The 22,806-nt window shown below is 40.9% G+C and overlaps 1 protein-coding gene across 1 annotated transcript in view; it reads right to left on the bottom strand.

The window, feature by feature from the left end:
* The window catches only part of kcnq3 (potassium voltage-gated channel, KQT-like subfamily, member 3), a 155,522-nt gene extending 140,531 nt beyond the window's left edge, over window positions 1-14,991 (bottom strand). Inside the window, exon 1 of the mRNA XM_064928523.1 lies at window positions 14,687-14,991. Within this exon, the coding sequence (XP_064784595.1) occupies window positions 14,687-14,991 (305 nt within the window). The remainder of the gene's footprint in view (window positions 1-14,686) is intronic.
* Window positions 14,992-22,806: the final 7,815 nt, after the last annotated feature.

The following is a 22,806-nucleotide window of genomic DNA, read 5'->3' as shown; positions in this document are numbered from 1 at the left end:
AAATTAAAATGTAAAACCTATGCTGATTTCACAGGTAAAACATTTTTTGAAAAAGGAACTATGAACCGTTCATGTCGCAACACTGGAAGTGAACGGAAAAAAATTAAATAAGGGTTCTGTTCGGAACGATGGGAAAATAATGTCAAGGTTCCAGCCCCTGGAAAGAATCAAATGTGCCCGCTCTGAGACGGATCAAATATAAAAAATAACGACTGACTCTCCATACCGTTGGGGCACAGCTTGCTGTGTACCACATTGGTCTGTGCATCAGCCAGTCTGCCAAACAGTCTGCCAATAGTTATTTAGCAGATATTCTTATCCAGTGCAATCATCTTAAGATGGCTAGGTGAGATACAACCACATATCACAGACAAATATACAGCATACGAACATTCCATTCAAGCCAAACAATGGATATATAGTGTTTTGCAAAAATAATTACATGAATTTACAATCTGAGAACAAATAATATTTTTACACACATATGAAGGTACCCATAAGCAATCATTTCTGATGAAAAAACAGATTTCAGTGACAAACCGCTGTCATGACAATAGTATAAATGAGGTGAATGTACTGGTGAGGTGATTGTCTGACTCAGTGTGTGTATATCTGTGAAAGTGATGTGTGTGAATTTGTTGATCTAGAAAACAGTGTCAAGTTTGAAAAGAAAAACAATGTTTTCAAAGGTATAATCCAAGTAAGATAAGTAAGACTGAATCCTACATATACACATACATGCCGTGTAACCCTGGTCTAGCATGCAATATGAATAGCACATGTGCCACTGTCACTGTTTTGAAGAAAAAAATACTTGTCATCCAAAGATGGATACATTCACTGTACTGTAAAAAGAATGCAATTCATTGAGTGCTCAATTAATGTACATGCATTTGTGCATACTTGATTTAATTTCCCATACAGATAAGTATACCCTCCAGCTACGTATACAATATATCTGAAGTTAGGTGAGGGTATGTGTGATGCAGAAGTAGTGGTATGTTTTATAATCAATAGAAACATGCATTACTCAAAACTACATTAGTTTAGGTGTAAACATAGGAGAGAAACTGGCAATTCAAATCATATGAGGAAATATATGAACTCTAAATTCTTTACAGCAGAGAATTAAGGATTTTCTCTTGAAGAACTTGTTCGTCCTTAATTGACTTTTATTCCCAAATTAAGTGTGTATTCACTGCATGTAACCAAGAAATTGTAACATAGTTATTATAGTGTACAGTATTGTGCAAGTACGTTGATTAAATGGCAGACTTGCCTGTGCTGCTATATAGTTATATGTAATTGCAAGTGCATCTAATGGCTACACAGTGTTCAGCTCTGCAAATAAGAACAACATTAAAGTTCACTCTTCCAAAAGGGTTCTTCGGCTATCCCCATAGGATAAACATTAACGATTCCAGGTAGGACCCTCAGTGGTAAGTGTTCTACCTGGAACCAAAAAGGGTTATCCTATCGGCACAGCCAAATAATCTTTTGAGGCTCGAGATAGCACCTTTTTTTTGTAAGAGTGTAATTCATCTTCTGAGCAGTGTGTGATACTAAGGCAGAGTGTAATTCATCTTCTGAGCAGTGTGTGATACTAAGGTAGAGTGTAATTCATCTTCTGAGCAGTGTGTGATACTAAGGCAGAGTGTAATTCATCTTCTGAGCAGTGTGTGATACTAAGGTAGAGTGTAATTCATCTTCTGAGCAGTGTGTGATACTAAGGTAGAGTGTAATTCATCTTCTGAGCAGTGTGTGATACTAAGGCAGAGTGTAATTCATCTTCTGAGCAGTGTGTGATACTAAGGTAGAGTGTAATTCATATTCTGAGCAGTGTGTGATACTAAGGCAGAGTGTAATTCAACTTCTGAGCAGTGTGTGATACTAAGGCAGAGTGTAATTCATCTTCTGATCAGTGTGTGATACTAAGGTAGAGTGTAATTCATCTTCTGAGCAGTGTGTGATACTAAGGTAGAGTGTAATTCATCTTCTGAGCAGTGTGTGATACTAAGGTAGAGTGTAATTCATCTTCTGAGCAGTGTGTGATACTAAGGCAGAGTGTAATTCATCTTCTGAGCAGTGTGTGATACTAAGGCAGAGTGTAATTCATCTTCTGAGCAGTGTGTGATACTAAGGCAGAGTGTAATTCATCTTCTGAGCAGTGTGTGATACTAAGGTAGAGTGTAATTCATATTCTGAGCAGTGTGTGATACTAAGGCAGAGTGTAATTCATCTTCTGAGCAGTGTGTGATACTAAGGCAGAGTGTAATTCATCTTCTGATCAGTGTGTGATACTAAGGTAGAGTGTAATTCATCTTCTGAGCAGTGTGTGATACTAAGGTAGAGTGTAATTCATCTTCTGAGCAGTGTGTGATACTAAGGTAGAGTGTAATTCATCTTCTGAGCAGTGTGTGATACTAAGGTAGAGTGTAATTCATCTTCTGAGCAGTGTGTGATACTAAGGTAGAGTGTAATTCATCTTCTGAGCAGTGTGTGATACTAAGGTAGAGTGTAATTCATCTTCTGAGCAGTGTGTGATACTAAGGTAGAGTGTAATTCATCTTCTGATCAGTGTGTGATACTAAGGTAGAGTGTAATTCATCTTCTGAGCAGTGTGTGATACTAAGGTAGAGTGTAATTCATCTTCTGAGCAGTGTGTGATACTAAGGTAGTGTTAAAGAGGAACTGACACTGTTTTATTCAAATATGTTCATATACACACCTACTCATTCTAGGGTTTTTCTTTATTTTTACTAGTTTCTACATTGTTGAATAGTAGTGAAGACATCAAAACTATGAAATAACACATATGGAATCATGTAGTAACCAAAAGAATGTTAATCAAAATCTATTTTATATTTGAGATTCTTCAAATTGCCACCCTTTGCCTTGATGACAGCTTTGCACACTCTTGGTATTCTCTCAACCAGCTTCATGAGGTAGTCACCTGAGTCCATTTCAATTAACAGGTGTGCCTTGTTAAAAGTTAATTTGTGGAATTTCTTTCCTTCTTAACGCGTTTGAACCAATCCATTGTGTTGTAGTGTGGTTAGGGTGAAACCATAGTATGGTTTCTAAATGTATATGGCAAGGTAAGAGATCGTGGATGATAAAATATAACTTACAAAGAGGGAAATACGTAGGAGGACTATCCGTACCAAACTTTAAATTGCATTTCCAGATACTAGCATTTTGTCCCATCCTAAATTGGTTTAGACATGATTGTACTGCCCCCTGGCTGAGTATAGAGAAATATAGTGTCTCCTATTGCCCTGTGCGAGGTGGTCTTCACAGATATATCCTTCTTCACTGATATAAACTATGCTTTTGTCCTATTATTGCACACACAATCGCTATTTGGCGCAAGATTTTTAAACAATGAAACTGGGATGGCATGCTAATACTCCAATATTTGCAATCTGGAGGCGACCTTTTGCATCCCCCCAGTGGTCCAAATGTGGAATCTGTATCGTTGCCGATATCATGGACAGTAATGGTTTGAGAACATTCCAAGATTTGAAAAAAATAAACACATTACCAGGCAACTCCTTTTTCCCTATACTTACAATTTATGTAATCTGTGCTGGCCTATGGAGTCTCTTGAGAAACCAAACTATACCAAACCATCCAATGATGGTATTGATAAATTATCTGGGCTCCCGAAAGGACTGATCTCTGTAATATATAAACTTTTGGAAATCTCATATTCTGAGCTAGCCATTAAAAAAGTATGTTCCACAGATGTAATTGAATCTGAATAACCCTCCAACTGAAACATAATGTGGAGAAACAGGACCTTGGCATCCCGTAATCCGGACCATCAACTAGTAATGTTTTAATTTAGGCCAACTGTTCACTGGGTCACCTATATCAGGTAGGCACATTCCTTCATATGATGTGGGAGTGCCCTGCAATTAAATGCTTCTGGGACAAAGTGCATGAATGTAAATATAAAATGCATCGCAATTTATGTAATCTGTGCTGGTCTATGGAGTCTCTTGAGAAACCAAACCATCCAATTTAATTGTAATTTTTTTAAATTTTACGAGGCAAGTCAGTTAAGTTAAGAACAAATTCTTATTTTCAATGACAGCCTAGGAACGGTGGGTTAACTGCCTGTTCAGGGGCAGAACGACAGATTTGTACCTTGTCAGCTCAGGGATTTGAACTTGCAACCTTTCGGTTACTAGTCCAAAGCTTTAACCACGAGGCTACCCTGCCACCCCAATGATGGTATTGATAAATTATCTGGGCTCCCGAAAGGACTGATCTCTGTAATAAAAAATGTAATGCGTCGCTTCTATGTTATTTAACAATGATAGCTCCTTGAATATTTGAATAAATCAGAGATGATGACTGCATGCAGGAAGCACTGCCACAAAAAAGATGTTATTAGATGGCATTCACCTCACTCTCTCCCAATTTGCCACTGGTTAAAGTTACTATTAGAAGTTATAACATTCTAATAATAAACAGCGAGAATGAATGGTTCTAGTCAAGGAACAATTGAGGCCTGGACAAATATACTTGACTAAAGAATAATCTCAGCTAAAGCCCAACACGTACAAATACAAACTATAAAAGACCAAACATACAAACCAAATACAATTGAAGTCGGAAGTTTACATACACCTTAGCCAAATACATTAATTCCAGTAAAAATTCCCTGTCTTAGGTCAGTTAGGATCACCACTTTATTTTAAGAATGTGAAATGTCAGAGTAATAGTAGAGAGAATGATTTATTTCAGCTTTTATTTCTTTCATCACATTCCAAGTGGGTCAGAAGTTTACAAACACTCAATTAGTATTTGGTAGCGTTGCCTTTAAAATTGTTTGGCTTGGGTCAAACATTTCAGATAGCCTTCTACAAGCTTCCCACAATAAATTGGGTAAATAATGGCCAATTCCTCCTGACAGAGCTGGTGTAACTGAGTCAGGTTTGTAGGCCTCCTTACTCGCACAAACTTTTTCAGTTCTGCCCACAAATTGTCTATGGGTTTGAGGGCAGGGCTTTGTTATGGCCACTCCAATACCTTGACTTTGTTGCCCTTAAGCCGTTTTCCATTCTCATGATGCCATCTATTTTGTGAAGTGCACCAGTCCCTCCTGCAGCAAAGCATCCCCACAACACGATGCTGCCACCCCCGTGCTTCACGGTTGGGATGGTGTTCGTCGGCTTGCAAACCTCCCTCTTTTCCTCCAAACATAATGACGGTCATTATGGCCAAACAGTTCTATTTTTGTATCATCAGACCAGAGGACATTTCTCCAAAAAGTATGATCTTTGTCCCCATGTGCAATTGCAAACCGTAGTCTGGCTTTTTTCATGCCGGTTTTGGAGCAGTGGCTTCTTCCTTGCTGAGCGGCCATTCAGGTTATATCGATACAGGACTCGTTTTACTGTGGATATACAGTGGGGTAAAAAAGCATTTTGTCAGCCACCAATTGTGCAAGTTCTCCCACTTAAAAAGATGAGAGAGGCCTGTAATGTTCATCTAAGGTACACTTCAACTATGACAGACAAAATGAGAAATTTTGTTCCAGAAAATCACATTGTAGGATTTTTTATGAATTTATTTGCAAATTATGGTGGAAAATAAGTATTTGGCCAATAACAAAAGTTTATCTCAATACTTATATACCCTTTGTTGGCAATGACAGAGGTCAAACGTTTTCTGTAAGTCTTCACAAGGTTTTCATACACTGTTGCTGGTATTGTGGCCCATTCCTCCATGCAGATCTCCTCTAGAGCAGTGATGTTTTGGGGCCGTTGCTGGGCAACACGGACTTTCAACTCCCTCTAAAGATTTTCTATGGGGTTGGGATCTGGAGACTGGCTAGGCCACTCCAGGACCTTGAAATGCCTCTTACGAAGCCACTCCTTCGTTGCCCGGGCGGTGTGTTTGGGATCATTGTCATGCTGAAAGACCCAGCCATGTTTCATCTTCAATGCCCTTGCTGATGGAAGGAGGTTTTCACTCAAAATCTCATGATACATGGTCCCATTCATTCTTTCCTTTACACGGATCAGTCGTCCTGGTCCCTTTGCAGAAAAACAGCCCCAAAGCATGATGTTTACACCCCCTTGTTTCACAGTAGGTATGGTGTTCTTTGGATGCAACTCAGCATTCTTTGTCCTCCAAACACGACGAGTTGAGTTTTTACCAAAAAGTTCTATTTTGGTTTCATCTGACCATATGACATTCTCCCAATCTTCTTCTGGATCATCCAAATGCTCTCTAGCAAACTTCAGACCGGCCTGGACATGTACTGGCTTCAGAAGGGGGACACGTCTGGCACTGCAGGATTTGAGTCCCTGGTGGCGTAATGTGTTACTGATGGTAGGCTTTGTTACTTTGGTCCCAGCTCTCTGCAGGTCATTCACTAGGTCCCCCCCCGTGTGGTTCTGGGATTTTTGCTCACCGTTCTTGTGATCATTTTGACCCCACGGGGTGAGATCTTGCGTGGATCCCCAGATCGAGGGAGATTGTCAGTGGTCTTGTATGTCTTCCATTTCCTAATAATTGCTCCCACAGTTGATTTCTTCAAACCAAGCTGCTTACCTACTGCAGATTCAGTCTTCCCAGCCTGGTGCAGGTCTACAATTTTGTTTCTGGTGTCCTTTGACAGCTCTTTGGTCTTGGCCATAGTGGAGTTTGGAGTGTGACTGTTTGAGGTTGTAGACAGGTGTCTTTTATACTGATAACAAGTTCAAACAGGTGCCATTAATACAGGTAACGAGTGGAGGACAGAGGAGCCTCTTAAAGAAGAAGTTACAGGTCTGTGAGAGCCAGAAATCTTGCTTGTTTGTAGGTGACCAAATACTTATTTTCCACCATAATTTGCAAATAAATTCATTTAAAAAATCCTACAATGTGATTTTCTGGATTTTTTTTCTCATTTTGTCTGTCATAGTTGAAGTGTACCTATGATGAAAATTACAGGCCTCTCGTTTTTTTAAGTGGGAGAACTTGCACAATTGGTGGCTGACTAAATACTTTTTTGCCCCACTGTAGATACGTTTGCACTCGTTTCCTCCAGCATCTTCACAAGGTCCTTTGCTGTTGTTCTGGGATTGATTTGCACTTTTCGCACCAAAGTATGTTCATCTCTCGGAGACAGAACGCGTCTCCTTCCTGAGCGGTATGACGGCTGCATGGATCCATGGTGTTTACACTTGTGTACTATTGTTTGTACAGATGAACGTGGTACCTTCAGTTGTTTGGAATTTGCTCCCAAGGATGAACCCGACTTGTGGTGATCTGTAATTCTTTTTCTGAGGTCTTGGCTGATATCTTTTGATTTTCCCATGATGTCAAGCGAAGGAGCACTGAGTTTGAGGATATGCCTTGAAATACATCCACAGGTACACCTCAAATTGACTCAAATGATGTCAATTAGCCTATGAGAAGCTTCTAAAGCCATGACATCATTTTCTGGAATTTTCCAAGCTGTTTAAAAGGCACAGTCAACTTAGTGCATGTAAACTTCTGACCCACTAGAATTGTGATACAGTGAATTATAAGTGAAATAATCTGTCTGTAAACAATTGTTGGAAAAATGACTTGTATCAAGCACAAAGTAGATGTCCTAACCGACTTGCCAAAACTATAGTTTGTTAACAAGAAATTTGTGGAATGGTTGAAAATTGGGTTAATGACTCCAACCTAAGTGGATGAAATCTTCTGATTTCAACTGTATACACCAAGTCTACAAAACATTATGAACACCTGCTCTTTCCATGACAGATTGACCAGGTGAAAGCTATGCTTCCTTATTGATTTCGCTTGTTAAATCCAATTTACGAGTGTTTAAGTTTATATTCAACACCGTCACTGTTTTTACTCAACACTATTGCAAAACATAAAACCCACTTGTCCTTACTTTCACTCGTGCTGTAGTGAATGAGCAGCCAAGTGTATCGACAGCCCTGCTTTTTTATTATTATTAGCAGCTTGTTGTGTCTATTTTAATAGAGGAATATTTCACTTTCTCTGGTCATGAATTTCTGAACAAGGCAGATGCGGTGCGACTTCACCATCGGGTGGAAGACGGTGGCCCCTCTCTCTGGTCAGCCTCACCGGAGGAAAGGAAGGAGAGAGCATGGGCCGTGAGAGGCAGACCCTCTCCCTCCCTCCCTCCCTCCACTGAGACGAATGCGTTGTTCAAAACGGAAAGCGTTCAAGACAATTGAGAACTCCGAAAAAGAGATCCGACTGGGAAAAATCGTTTCGAATAGTCATCCAACCCAGAAACTTGGGTATCATTTTAGATCTATGGCTTTCCAACCTGAAGATCACAGGGCCCAGCATCGGGATTTTTAAGCCTTGAGACATGTGTATGTGCCATTCAGGTGGTTAAATGGGCAAGATCAAATATTTAAGTGCCTTAGAACAGGGTATGATTGTGTTTCCCAGGTACACCTGGTTTGTGTCAAGAACTGAAACGATGCTGGGTTTTTCATGCTCAACAGTTTCCTGTTGATTGCGCACTTCTTTTTTGTTTATTTTTTCCTCTTTACATACTATACTTATTGTTACTTTTTGGCTCTGTCGCTTTGTCATTTTTGGGGTAGTGTGTGTATATTGATGAGGGGGAAAAACTATTTAATCCATTTTGAAATAACTCTAACGTTACAAAATGTGGAAAACGTCAAGGGGTCTGAATATTTTCCGAATGCACTGTATGTATCGAATCATCTTGAAAGTTAGCTTGCTAATTCCTTGATCCTGCTTTGTAGTACACCCCTCTGTCCTGCACTGAAGTCAAGCCTCTGAATACAACTCATGCCTCAAATAATCACTGCTGCGATCCCTTCCCAACACTAAGTAGCCCTATCATTCCCATTCCCCATAATGTTACTATAAATGTCTTTATTCAAATGTTTTGGTTAAAATGGCTTGTCTTTGGTGGTATTTTAACACGCTTTGACGTCTGCGTCTGGTCCGCACCTATACCGTGGGTCTCCCACCCTCCTATTTTCCAAGTCACCAGCCTCCACTGGTATAGGTAATTCCATGTGAAGAAGGCATGTAGCTCAAATGTTTACTCTAACTTGCTCTAGCGCACACTTTTTGGGCTCTATGTGCACTCTCACTTTTGTAAAAAAATAATAATAGTTTTGAGTCGGAATAATGTTTTGGCCAGTACGCGTCCAGCATCCCCTTTTTTTAAATAGACATCTGTTACATGCCATGATGAAAACCAAGTAAGGAAATGCTCTGCTTGGTAATTGCACTCTTTCCTTTTCCAGTAAAAGGAAAGACGTCCATATTAGCAAGGCATTATACAGTCATCTCTACTCTGAGAGCATAGGCATTGGGAGCTGTCTACCAATGAGTGCACCAGTTTGTCTGCATGCCAAGGATCACTATACTGATCCAGGCTAGAACTGCTGATGCACAACGTCTCTCCCTTCCTCTCTCTCCCACCATCTATCTGTATTTGTCCATCCTGTTCCTCTCCCTCTCTCGTTTAAGTGTATGCACCTCTAGTCTCTCGTAACATGAGTCTGTGGAGCAAGAGTGGGTTTCAAATCAAATACAATTGTATTTGTCACATGCTTCTTAAACAACAGAGAAATGCTTACTTACGGGCCCTCCCCAACAACGCCGAGAGAAAAATAGAAAAATATCAACATAAATATACAATGAGTAAAGAACGATAACTTTGCTATATACACACACACACAAGGTACCAGTACTGAGCCGATATGCAGTGCTGTGAGTTTATTAAGGTAGGTATGTCCATATAGCTAGTAGGGGTAAAGTGACTAGGAAACAGAATAGATAATAAAACAGTAGCAGCAGCGTATGTGAGGAGTCAAAAGAGTTAGTGCAAAAAGGGTCAATGCAGATATTCCCGGAAGCAGAGCAAACAGTCTAGGGCTTGGGTGGCTGGAGTCTGACCATTTTTAGGGCCTTCCTCTGACTCCTTCCTGGTATAGAGGTCCTGGGTGGCAGGAAGCTTGGCCCCAGTGACATACTGGGCCATACGCACTACCCTCAGTAGCGCTTTACAGGATACAAAAGAAAATAAACCAAGCATCACACAGTTCTGCTCCCTAAATTCCCTTTTCCGTCTCACTCACTCAATTGCATTCTGTCTGTCTGCTAGCTTCACACGCACGCGCTGTGTGTGTAAAGAAATGAATGCTTAGAAAAAGGTATCGAACTGATGGGATAGGGTTAGGCGAAAGGTTAACAGTGTGGCTAGGGTTAAGAGTAAGGTTTAAAATCTGATTTTAATAAGCAAAATTGTAGAAACAAGAATGTGAATGGTTTAGGACTTTGTGGCTGTGGTAACTAACGTTAGCGACAACCCTACTTTGCGAACTGCTAGTGGCATTTAGAATTCGTTAGCCTAGGCTATTAGCCCCCTAAAAATAGACAGTTCCACACTGAAAATATGCAAAAACATTAGTTTGATAAAGACAAAGTGCGTATTTTCATCAGTCATTAAGCCAAATCATAATTCATCCCATGCAGTGTTCAATGTACAATTGTATGCAGTGTTCAATGTACAATTGTACAAATGTACAATTGTTCATCCATGTAGAAAATTCCAAGGAAAAAGCATAATAAACTCAATCGAACATCTGTATATCGAAAAGAAGACTTTGTAACACTACAAAATTGTCTTTCAACTTGCCAATTTGAGCACCGTTTCAAATAATTACTGAAAAAAACTGTTCCAGCCACAGTACTTTGTTCCATTTTATTCTGTTGTATTAAATCATGTTTTATACTATAAAATTGGTGTTCCCTGTGATAAAGGCTCTGGAAATAAGATTTGTTTTGTTAGTTTAGCAGACAAGACAGTCTATGCCATTGCACAGCCATTTTTACATTTTAGTCATTTAGTAGACGCTCTTATCCAGAAGGATTTGATTTTCTAAACGATCCCCCGTGGTAATCGAACCCACAACCCTGGCGTTGCACGCACCATGCTCTACCAACTGAGCAACACAGGACTACTTTATAATATATACAGTTTCCATAAACGGCACTTGCTTTTTTTATTGACTCAATTCTTTACTACATGACCCAATATGCATTGAGAACGGGTTTCCACTGCTCCAGAGTCCAATGGCGGCAAGGTTTACACCACTTCATGGTTGAATTGCTGCAAAGAATCCACTACTAAAGGAAACCAATCAGAAGAAGAGACTTGCTTGGGCCAAGAAACACGAGCAATGGACATTCGACCGATGGAGTCCAAATTTGAGATTTTTGGTTGCAACCGCAGTGTCTTTGTGAGACGCAGAGTAGGTGAACAGATGACCTCCGCGTGTGTGGTTCTCACTGTGAAGCATGGAGGAGGAGGTGTGATGGTGCTTTGCTGGTGACGGTCTGATTTATTTAGGTTCAAGGCACACTTAACCAGCATGGTTACCACAGCATTCTGCAGCGATATGCCATCCCATCTGGTTTGCGCTTAGTGTGACTATGATTTGTTTTTCAACAGGACAATAGCCCAACACACTTCCAAGCTGTGTAAGGGCTATTTGACCAAGAAGGAGAGTGATGGAGTGCTACATCAGATGACCTGGCCTCCACAATCACCCAACCTCAACCAAATTGAAGAAACTCAAATATATTTGCGTGAACACACACATACACACTCCTACCACAATTGCGAAGTGCAAAGACTTCAGTCAATGACCACAAACACACGCTAAACGTACCATAGAGCACACACACAAATGATCTTGCCCTCCATTTGGCAAATCTGACCATAATTCTATCCTCCTGATTCCAGATTACAAGAAAAAAATTAAAGCAGGAAGCACCAATGACTAGATCAATAAAAAAGTGGTCAGATGAAGGAGATGCTAAGTTACAGGACTGTTTTGCTAGCACAGACTGGAATACGTTCCAGGATTCCTCTGATGGCATTGAGGAATACACCACCTCAGTCATCGGCTTCATCAATAAGTGCATAGATGACATCGCCCCCACAGTGACCGTACGAAGCAATGGATTTCAGGAAATATCTGCACTGAGCTAAAGGCTAGAGCTTCCACTTTCAAGGAGCGGGATACTAATCCGGACACTTATAAAAAAAAATCCTGCTGTGTCCTCAGACGAACCATCAAACAAGCAAAGCGTCAATACAGGATTAAGATCAGATCTTACTAAATTGTCTCTGAGCTTGAAAACTATTACAGACTACAATGAGAAACCCAGCCGTGAGCTGCCCAGTGATACGAGCCAACCAGATGAGCTAAATGCCTTTTATGCTCGCTTCGAGGCAAGCAACACTGAAGCATGAATGAGAGCACCAGCTGTTGTGGACGACTGCGTGATAACACTCTCAGTAGACGATGTGAGCAAGACCTTTACACAGGTCAACATTCACAAAGCCACGGGAAGCCAGACGGATTACCAGGACGTGTACTCAAAGCATGCGCGGACCAACTGGCAAGTGTCTTCACTGACATTTTCAACCTCTCCCTGACCGAGTCTGTAATACCTACAGGTTTCAAGCAGAACACCATAGTCCCTGTGCCCAAGAAAGTAAAGGTAACCTTCCTAAATAAATACCGCCCCATAGCACTCACGTCGGTAGCCATGAAGTGCTTTGAAAGGCTGGTCATGGCTCACATCAACAGGTATCTCAAATACCCTAGACCCACTCCAATTTGCATACCGCCCCAACAGATCACGCAATCTCAATCGCACTCCACACTGCCATTTTCCACCTGGACAAAAGGAACACCTGTGAGAATGCTGTTCATAGCTCATCAATAAGCTAAGGACCCTGCGACTAAACACCTCCCTCTGCACATGGATCCTGGACTTCCTGACCGGCCACCCCCAGGTAGTAAGGGTAGGAAACAACACGTCTGCTACGTTGATCCTCAACGCCAGGTATGGTAACTGCTCGGCATCTGACCGTAAGGCACTACAGAGGGTAATGCGTTCGGCCCAGTACATCACTGGGGCCAAGCTTCCTGCCATCCAGGACCTCTATACTAGGCGTTGTCAGAGGAAAGCCCCCCAAAAACTGTCAGAGACTCCATTCACCCAAGTCATATATTGTTTTCTCTGCTACCGCATGGCAAGCAGTACCAGAGCGCCAAGTCTAGGACCAAAAGGCTCCTTAACAGCTTCTACCCCCAAGCCATAAGACTGCAGAACAATTAATCAAATGGCCACCAGATTATTTACATTGACACCCCCCCTCCGCTCCATTTGTTTTTTACGCTGCTGCTACTCTCTGTTTATTATCTATGTATAGCCACTTCACCCCTACCTACATGTACAAATTACCTAAACTAACCTGTACCCACGCACACCAACTAGGTACCCCCTGTATATAGCGTTGTTATTGTTATGTGTTACTTTTTTATTATCCTTTATTTGGTAAATATTTTCTTAACTCTTCTTGAACTGCACTGAGTTACAGCATTAGGCTAAGATCAAGAATGGTCATGAGTCAATTCCCTAGACCAGGGATGGGCAACTGGTGGAACCCGGACCCCCTTTTGTAGGCCCACGGACCAATTTCACACAAATTGGGTACCCAGTCTGGGTCTCAACTTACTGTTGAGAGTTAGAATAATAGAATACACAAGGTGCAATTTCAAAAATGTGGTTGTGCATCAGCAGTCACTCAGTTAGCCTATGTCAACTAAATGTTTAGCGGCCAGCTATCTAAAATTGTACTAAGCATGGTCGAATTACTGACCAGGGTGGAGCCTATTGATCATCTGCTATCATTTGCCTCCATTTTATTGCAAAATGTGTAGAACTGCATGAAATTAGCTTTAAAACTGCTAATGTTTCTCTCCTCTCCATAGCAAAATGTTTAGAATTGCAACAAATTTGCTTAAAAACAGAAAAATGTTCACTATGCCCCATGTCAAAATGTGCAGAACATTAACTTTAAAACCTTTTTTTAAAGTATCTCTGCTTTCACGAGGGGGTCCACTAAAATCTTTTGCTAACAAGGTGAGGGCATGGACTGATGTGGATACGCAGACCCACTCCGGCGCCTCATGATGAGTTCCATTTCTTTGTGGCCCCCACCCCATCAAAGTTGCCCATCCCTGCCCTAGACTATTGGTCACCATTTCATTTGAGATCCATTTGCTTTTGGGTTTGGGGCATCCATCCCCTTTAGGTGTTATTTTGTTGTCCTCTGGTGAAACAAACGTCTTTCATTGACTTAAAAACAACTACTTCTCCAATTAATCTAAATTAAAGGATTACCAGACTTACATACACACAGTTACTCATCTGTGAAGAGAGTTGTGACATGGAAAAACACATGAAAGAAAAACCATACATTTTGCTCAATTACAAAAAGACTGGCTTAAAAAAAATTGTATTAAATTGTGAGCGCTAAGTCTTGGAAATGGTGGACTACTTATACTCAAATTACTTGGTCAAGACTGATAAGTGAGACACTTGAGATGCTCTGAGCATATAATGCTGTCTACCTCCATTTTTTATCTTAGGGCAATAATTTTTACATAAACGGTTTGGATATTAAAATTAATAAAATTGACTTGACATTGGATTATTTTCCCAGGTGTGCTTTCTTTTCTATCCAGTATTCTGCCAGAGACTTTTCTCAGCAAATGTTTCAAATTGAAATACTGTAGAACAAAGGGAACAAGTTATGTATGTGTGTGAGTAAAACAGACTTCACATATATATTTTGGTTACTTACACAAACGCGTGGTACAGTAGCGCCCATCCTCTCGGTCTCTCCAGGGCATCATAAATAAGGGTTTGAATTCTCCGCTTCCTGATGTTATTCCGCTTAACGGGTCGCGTGTACCCCAGGGGCGTCTTGGCCAACAGTCCAAAACCCTGCGTGCTCCTTTTGAAATCTTCCCGACCCGGAGCCACCAACAAGAGAGCTCCATCTTTGTCCACCCCAGCCTCTTGGTCCAAGTCCACGGGCAGGGCTGATGTCTTTTTGTCCCTCTGCTCCTCTGAACCGTTAGCAACATTTCTGGACCTGATCCCCATGTTCACTCGTGATCCTTGGCGCCTCGCTTATGGAGATCTGGTATGAGCCGCATGTCATGATCTGAGGGGATAAATCAAGATGACTTCAGCAGAGGGTCATTTAAGGATCTGGTCCCCTTCATAAAAGGAGGTGCTCCTCAGTCTGACTGGAGAGAACATAAAGGGTGTGTGTTTGTGTATGTAATATATGGGGGGGCTATAGCTACTTTGCACACTTGACAATGCATGAGTGAATAGCTCATGCAATTGAATAGCTCAGCTTATTCAATTGGTTGCTGTGTTTGCAGCCAAGGCTATCAATTAGGAAGCGTGCCAGCGTAGGTTATTAATGCCTAGTGATGAAACAATAATGTAGTCATGAATGGAAACATTCGACCACATTAAGAAGATTCGAGCAACAATTGCATGGCATGTTATTTCATTACCCTTAACAGACTGTCACCAGTTAATAGGCTACTACACCTTGTATTTCCATCGCTAAAATGTGAAAATAACTGATAGAAAAACATAGCCTCGGGGAACTCAGAACACTGGCTAAATTATCCACGAGGGACGAGACGTCCACAGGGAGTTGACCCGTAGCCTACCCGTGCTCCAAAGCCGACTGCTCCCGACAAAGCATGATTTATGTCGCGGCTTCCTCCTTCCAGTCTACACCTGCCGCTCCCGATAAAACCAACGCTGTGATGAGAGGTGGGGTACGGAGGAGAAGTCTTGCGTGGAGGAGGAGAAAGGAGTCGATACGGAAATTGAAGCATCAATGACACAAGGTAAAGATTCCTTTTTCTTACAGTGGCGAGAACAAGTTGCCTGGCTACCCAGACTATCCGTTAGGCCACGCCCACGGACGTGGAGCGCGACAGAGCAGCGGTAGAATTTAGTGTGAAACGTCAGGCAAGGCCAGAACCCGACGTCTGTACGTCTTCAACCTGGGCTGCAGCACAGAAGACTTCTGGAGCAGGGGATGCATTGCTGACATCGCATCCCCGACCGCTTTTGCACGTCCGCACAATTATGTAAATATTACATGATTATCAAATTAGATTCGGCACTGCCTATTTATTACTTTTATATTGTGTTAATGGTTCGTGATAAGCAAAGCAAATTGTAATTAGGAATTTTATAGGCTCCTGAACTAATACAAAAAATAGATATGGACGTCTGTGGGCGCAAATAGGATTTGCAATCATCAGAACTATATATACCTTGAAATTACGATGAGAATTCCACATGGAGACATTAAAGATATTTTTAATCCTATTCATGTATTGGGTGATTGAAATGAAGTGGAATTCTATATTTGATTAGACATTTTTTTTAGACATTTTTTTATTTGAAGTAGTCTATGCAAATGACTATGGAAGCTGATCAATGTCTAAATGTAGCTCAGCTGAATCAACATAGCTTATTTTCAAAGCTAAGCAGGGTACATAGTCTTGCATGCTGACCAGACCGCACCAACCTGCGCACATTGATTTTGCCCACCCACATCAGACACGATCAGGATATGCAGGTTGAAATATTCATTTCTAGTCATCTCTCCTCCTTCCTTAAGGCTTATCATTATTATTTTGGACTTTATATGGTGGTTGGCAACTACCTTTAGGTGTATTGCCGCAACTGACGAGTGTGGACCTAAGTTCATCTTTCAATCACCCACGTGGGTATATGCTCCTAAAAACCAATGAGGAGTTGGCACGTGGGTATACGTTCCTAAAAACCAAATAGGAGATGGGAGAGGCCAAACTTGCAGTGCGTTGAGCGTCACAAAGAGAACCAATGTCTAGTTTAGTGCCTGGCCACACAGATGCTCGAGAGCAGTGTGGGTGCAATGATTGAATAACATGTGTACATTTATTTTGCAATGCGCAAGCGACGTGTCCAGTCTTGGCAGCATGTAACATGGTAGGCTGGTTACTACTGAAGTACATTACCACTCATATACCAGTAGGTGTCACTGTTCAGTTAGAAATTGTTGGACTGGAGCTTCACATTGTATTTTAATTTGTTGCATGCTTTGTAAACAAAAGGTATAGACTAACAGTGAAATGCTTACTTAATAGAACAATTACAACACAAGGAATAAATACACAATGAGTAACGATAACTTGGCTATATACACAGGGTACCAGTACTGAGTCGATGTGCAGGGGTATGAGGTAATTGAGGTAGATATATAGTGTATGTGGACACCGTTTTCAAATTAGTGGATTCAACTATTTCAGCCACACCTGTTGCAGGCAGTAGAATGGCCTTACTGAAGAGCTCAGTGACTTTCAACGTGGCACCGTCATAGGATGCCACCTTTCCAACAAGTCAGTTTGTCAAATTTCTACCTGCAAGAGCTGCCCTAGTCAACTGTAAGAGCTGTTATTGTGAAGCAGAAATGTATCGGATCAACAATGTCTCAGCCGCAATGTGGTATGCTACACAAGCTCACAGAACAGGACCGGCACCAGTTAGGGGTGGAAAGCTCTCCTTTATTGTAAAACCATTATATGAGTCTATCGTTTTGTAAAAATGTCATAAAATTCTACATTATTTTGCATATTAGCAGAGTATTTTATAATACTACACAAATTACCAAAATTCCAGGCTAAGGAAGGACAGAGTCGGCCGAACGACTCAGAAAAAGTAAGCTTTAACTGCTGGCTACTCTTCTGTTAACCCAACGAGAGGTCATATGTGTTTCCCTAAAAGCTGTCTGAGTTTAAACATGTGATATTGTACAGAAAGTTAGTAGCTTAAATCAAGTGATAGTGACAGAATTTGATTACTTCCCAAGAAAAGTCATTTTTTTGTCTACAAAACAATGATATTCCCATAAATATCGGAGTCACATCTTTCTCTGGTATTTTACAGCTTGTTTCTCGCCTAAAGCATCGCGGACCAAAGCACTGTTATAGATCACTTTATATAGTCAGATCCGTTTTATTTTCTTCAAAATCTTAAGCTAAGAAGAAACAGGCCTGTGCTTTTTGCCATTATCTTTAATACAAAGTAGGCCTCCACTATTTAAAGAGTAGCCCTTCACTATTTAAAGAGTGCATGGTGGGTGGAGGAATGGACAGACAAGTCTATTGATAGCAGTCTACACTATTAGAATTAGTGGTGACTCAAGAAAACCTGGAGATCCTCAAAGAACCTGTGGAGTTCCTCAGGGAACCAATGCTAGTCGCTGGTTCATATTTACACCTTCGGTTAGTTGAGGGGTTCTTGGAGGAACCTTAAATGGTTCAATGAAGCAGCAGGTTCCTAGAAGAACCCTGGAGTGGAGGTGCACTTTGTAGGGGCTTGACTTTAAGCTCAATCTTTTTGGGCCACCTGTGAGAGTAAATGTCATTCCTGTTAATCCGTTCTGTTGTATTGTCATCACATGTTAAAGTTGAACACTGACAGTTTTGTAGCTACAATGAGGCTAATAGAGGTGTCTTAGCTCCTCAAGAGCCTATGCATATCCCAAAACAAAGAGGTAAGAATATGTAGAAGGCAATTGCTGCATTGGGCACAGATGACTGAACTGACCACCTATTTGTGTGTTTCTGTGTCTGCAGGTGTTCTTTTTTACCCCTTTTTCTTGTGGTATCAAATTGTTAGTAGTTACTGTCTTGTCTCATCACTGCAACTCCCATACGGACTCGGGTAGGAATGCATCCTCCGAAACACAACCCAACCAAGCCGCACTGATCGAAATCCGAGCAAGGATTGCCTTCCACAGAGACATCAGAGACTGTAACGTTCTTTGTTTAACGGAAACATGGCTCACTCGAGACACGCTTTCGGAGTCAGTACAGCCACCTGGTTTCTTCACGCATTGCGCCTTCAGAAACAAGCATCTCTCTGGTAAGAAGAAGGGCGGGGCTGTATGCCTTATGATTAACGAGACGTGGTGTGATCATAACAACATTCACGAACTCAAGTCATTTTGTTCACCTGACTTAGAATTCCTCACAATCAAATGTCGACCGCATTATCTACCAAGAGAATTATCTTCGATTATAATCACAGTCGTGTGTATTCCCCCCAAACAGACACATCGACGGCCCTGAAAGAACTTCATTCGTCTCTATGTAAACTGGAAACCATATATCCTGAGGCGGCATTTATTGTAGCTGGGGATTTTAACAAGGCTAATCTGAACACAAGGCTCCCCAAATTCTACCAGCATATCGATTGCGCTACCCGGGCTGGCAAAACCCTGGATCATTGTTATTTTAACTTCATTGACGTATATAAGGCCCTCCCCCGCCCTCCTTTCGGGAAAAGCTGACCACAACTCCATTTTGTTGCTCCTAGCCTATAGACAGAAACTAAAGCACGAAGCACCCGCGCTCAGGTCTGTTCAACACTGGTCCGATCAATCGGATTCCACGCTTCAAGATTGCTTCGATCACGTGGACTGGGATATGTTTCCGCATAAAGTCGAACAATAACATTGATGAATACGCTGATTCGGTTAGAGAGTTTATTAGCAAGTGCATTGGTCTCCACACTCCTCTTTCTATTCTGGTTAGAGACAGTTTGCGCTGTTCTGTGAAGGGAGTAGTACACAGCATTGTTCGAGATCTTCAGTTTTTTGGCATTTTCTCACATGGAATAGCCTTAATTCCTCAGAACAAGAGTAGACTGACGAGTTTCAGAAGAAAGTTATTTGTTTCTGGCCATTTTGAGCCTGTAATTGAACCCACAAATGCTGATGCTCCAGATACTCAACTAGTCTAAAGAAGGCTAGTTTTATTGCTTCTTTCATCAGAACCACAGTTTGCAGCTGTGCTAACATAATTGCAAAAGGGTTTTCTAATGGTCAATTAGCCTTTTCAAATTATAAACTTGGATTATTTAACACAACGTGCCATTGGAACACAGGAGTGATGGTTGCTGAAAATGGTTGCTGTACGCCTATGTAGATATTCCATGAAAAAATCTGCCGTTTCCAGAGACAATAGTCATTTACAACATTAACAATGTCTACACTGTATTTCTGTTTAGTTTGATGTTATTGTAATTAACAAAAAATGTGTGGTAGTGTACATATGCTCGACTAAGGGACCTAACAGATGATTGTGTGTGGGGTACAGAGGTAGTAATTAAAAAATCATGTTAAACACAGAGTGAGTCCATGCAACTTATTATCTAACTTGTTAAGAACAATTTTACTGCTGAACATATTTAGGGTTGCCATAACAAAGGGGTTGAAAACTTATTGATTCAAGACATTTCAGCTTTTCATTTTTAATACATTTTCATAATTTAATTGGGAAAATATAAATCTTTGACATTATGGGGTATTGTGTGTTGGCGAGTGACGAAACATCTCAATTGAATACATTTTATATTCAGGCTGTAACACAAGAAAATGTTTTTAAATACTTTCTGAAGGCATACAGGATGAAAAAGATTGGACTTTCATATGTGGAATTTTCAATGCAATCTCCACGTATCCATAGTTCTGATGATTATGTTTCAATTAGATTGATGTATCAACCTGTCAGTTTAACTCAATGTATTTAAGTTGAAGTTTTACCCTATTTTCAATGTTTATAACGCTGGTGTAACGGTTGTCGTTGGGAGAAAGAGAGGACCAAGGTGCAGCGTGGTAAGTATTCATTGTAATTTAATACAGAATGAATACTGAAACAAAAACAATACACGACAAACGAACAGTCCTGAACGGTGCAACAAAACACAGAACAGAAAATAAACACCCACAACTCAAAAGTGAAACCAGGCTACCTAAGTATGATTCTCAATCAGGGACAACGATTGACAGCTGCCTCTGATTGAGAACCATACCAGGCCGAACACAGAACATCATTATATAAAATTATAGAAAAAAATAACATAGACAACCCACCCAACTCACGCCCTGACCGTACTAAAACAAAGACAAAACAAAGGAACTAAGGGCAGAATGTGACAGATGGTTAAAATGAGATAAACAGTACTGGTTGATGACCTTTTTTAAATTGAACGTATATTCAACGTTGAGTCCACGTCACAATACGTTGACAAAATGACGTTGAAAAAACGTTGATTCAACCAGCGTGTGCCCAGTGGGCACTGTTTATCCAGTCGTGACTCATGTGTGCCTATATCTCTGAATGAGTAGACATGGCCTATGATAACATTTCTCCTTTAGGCTAATTTACAAAATCTACATTCTTATATCATTCTTTCCTTTGGTTGTGTAATTGTAGTATACAATCGATATGAAATGTGTTTTAAAATGCTTGTAGCCAATTAAACCCCATGGAATTCCCAAGCCAGTCCAAGTCCATACTATGCCTCTCTTTGAGTGAACGATTGAACTCTGGAGAGGAGCTCTCTCACAGTTTGTCCACCTCACATAAAATATAGTTCACTATGAGCACTTCATGGGTAGTCATTGAAGTCTGTTATGCAGGTGCACGACACAAATGGACTGGCCATTGGGCAGTACAGCTTTTCGGGCGAATGTCAGGTGAGCTGTTCCATCTTTAGCCCAGTGGAACAGGTTGCTAGACAGATGAGTGACATAGGGACATGTTGCGATGGACCAGTGGTTTATATTTGAGTAATAGTAAGTACATGTTCTACTGCAGCTCTTATACAATAACATTTCCAACAGGCTTCTAAAGTAGAATTATGATAAGTACCTGCACCTTTTTCATTCCACTTCATGCTATGGAGAAGGGTGTAACATGGCTCAGGTTTCTATGGACAGGGGTTTAACACGGGTCAGGTTGCTATGGATAATGGACTGATAAGGGACTGGTTGCTATGGAGTATACAGAATAAATGGGTCGGGATGGCAGGTTGCTATGACAGCACAAGTCTCAGACAGTGCATAAAAAGGGCCAGGGCAGATGGAGGAGTGGCAGAATGGGAAGCATAAGAATAGAAAAAATATCTATGTATCCATTTGCACAGAAATTCTATTACTATTGCTACATATTTTAGTAATAGTATACTGTATAGTAACATATATAATATTGCTGATATGGTACCCAACCTGACATGACATACACACACACGTAGGCTCGGCCCTAGTTTATGTGCTGTCTGACACCTGGAGTTGGAAGACAATGCCAAAGGACTAGTCAGCCCTTCCCCCCTCTGAGTTTTTCACTGTTGCAGTATTCAGAGGACTGCCTATTTAATGTGACGGAATATTACTATTGTATCCATGTTTGGTACCTACAGTCCCAGTTAAAAGTTTGGACACACCCAGGTTTGACTATTTTCTACATTGTAGAATAACAGTGAAGACATCAAAACTATGAAATAACACATGTAATAATCAAAAAATTGAAAGTTCAAAGTAGCCACCCTTTGCCTTGATGACAGCTTTGCACACTCTTACGTGTGTGTGTGTGTGTGTGTGTGTGTGTGTGTGTGTGTGTGTGTGTGTGTGTGTGTGTGTGTGTGTGTGTGTGTATATCATGTCAGGTTTGGTACCGTATTCACTGAGGATAACTCTGATGCTATCTACAGTGCCTTGCGAAAGTATTCGGCCCCCTTGAACTTTGCGACCTTTTGCCACATTTCAGGCTTCAAACATAAAGATATAAAACTGTATTTTTTTGTGAAGAATCAACAACAAGTGGGACACAATCATGAAGTGGAACGACATTTATTGGATATTTCAAACTTTTTTAACAAATCAAAAACTGAAAAATTGGGCGTGCAAAATTATTCAGCCCCCTTAAGTTAATACTTTGTAGCGCCACCTTTTGCTGCGATTACAGCTGTAAGTCGCTTGGGGTATGTCTCTATCAGTTTTGCACATCGAGAGACTGAATTTTTTTCCCATTCCTCCTTGCAAAACAGCTCGAG

The sequence above is a fragment of the Oncorhynchus masou genome, chromosome 3 (genome assembly GCF_036934945.1).
Source record: "Oncorhynchus masou masou isolate Uvic2021 chromosome 3, UVic_Omas_1.1, whole genome shotgun sequence".
In the NCBI taxonomy this organism is placed as follows: Eukaryota; Metazoa; Chordata; class Actinopteri; order Salmoniformes; family Salmonidae; genus Oncorhynchus; species Oncorhynchus masou.
Note: the sequence above shows the minus strand (reverse complement) of the source record. Positions and strands in the feature narration are given on the sequence as shown.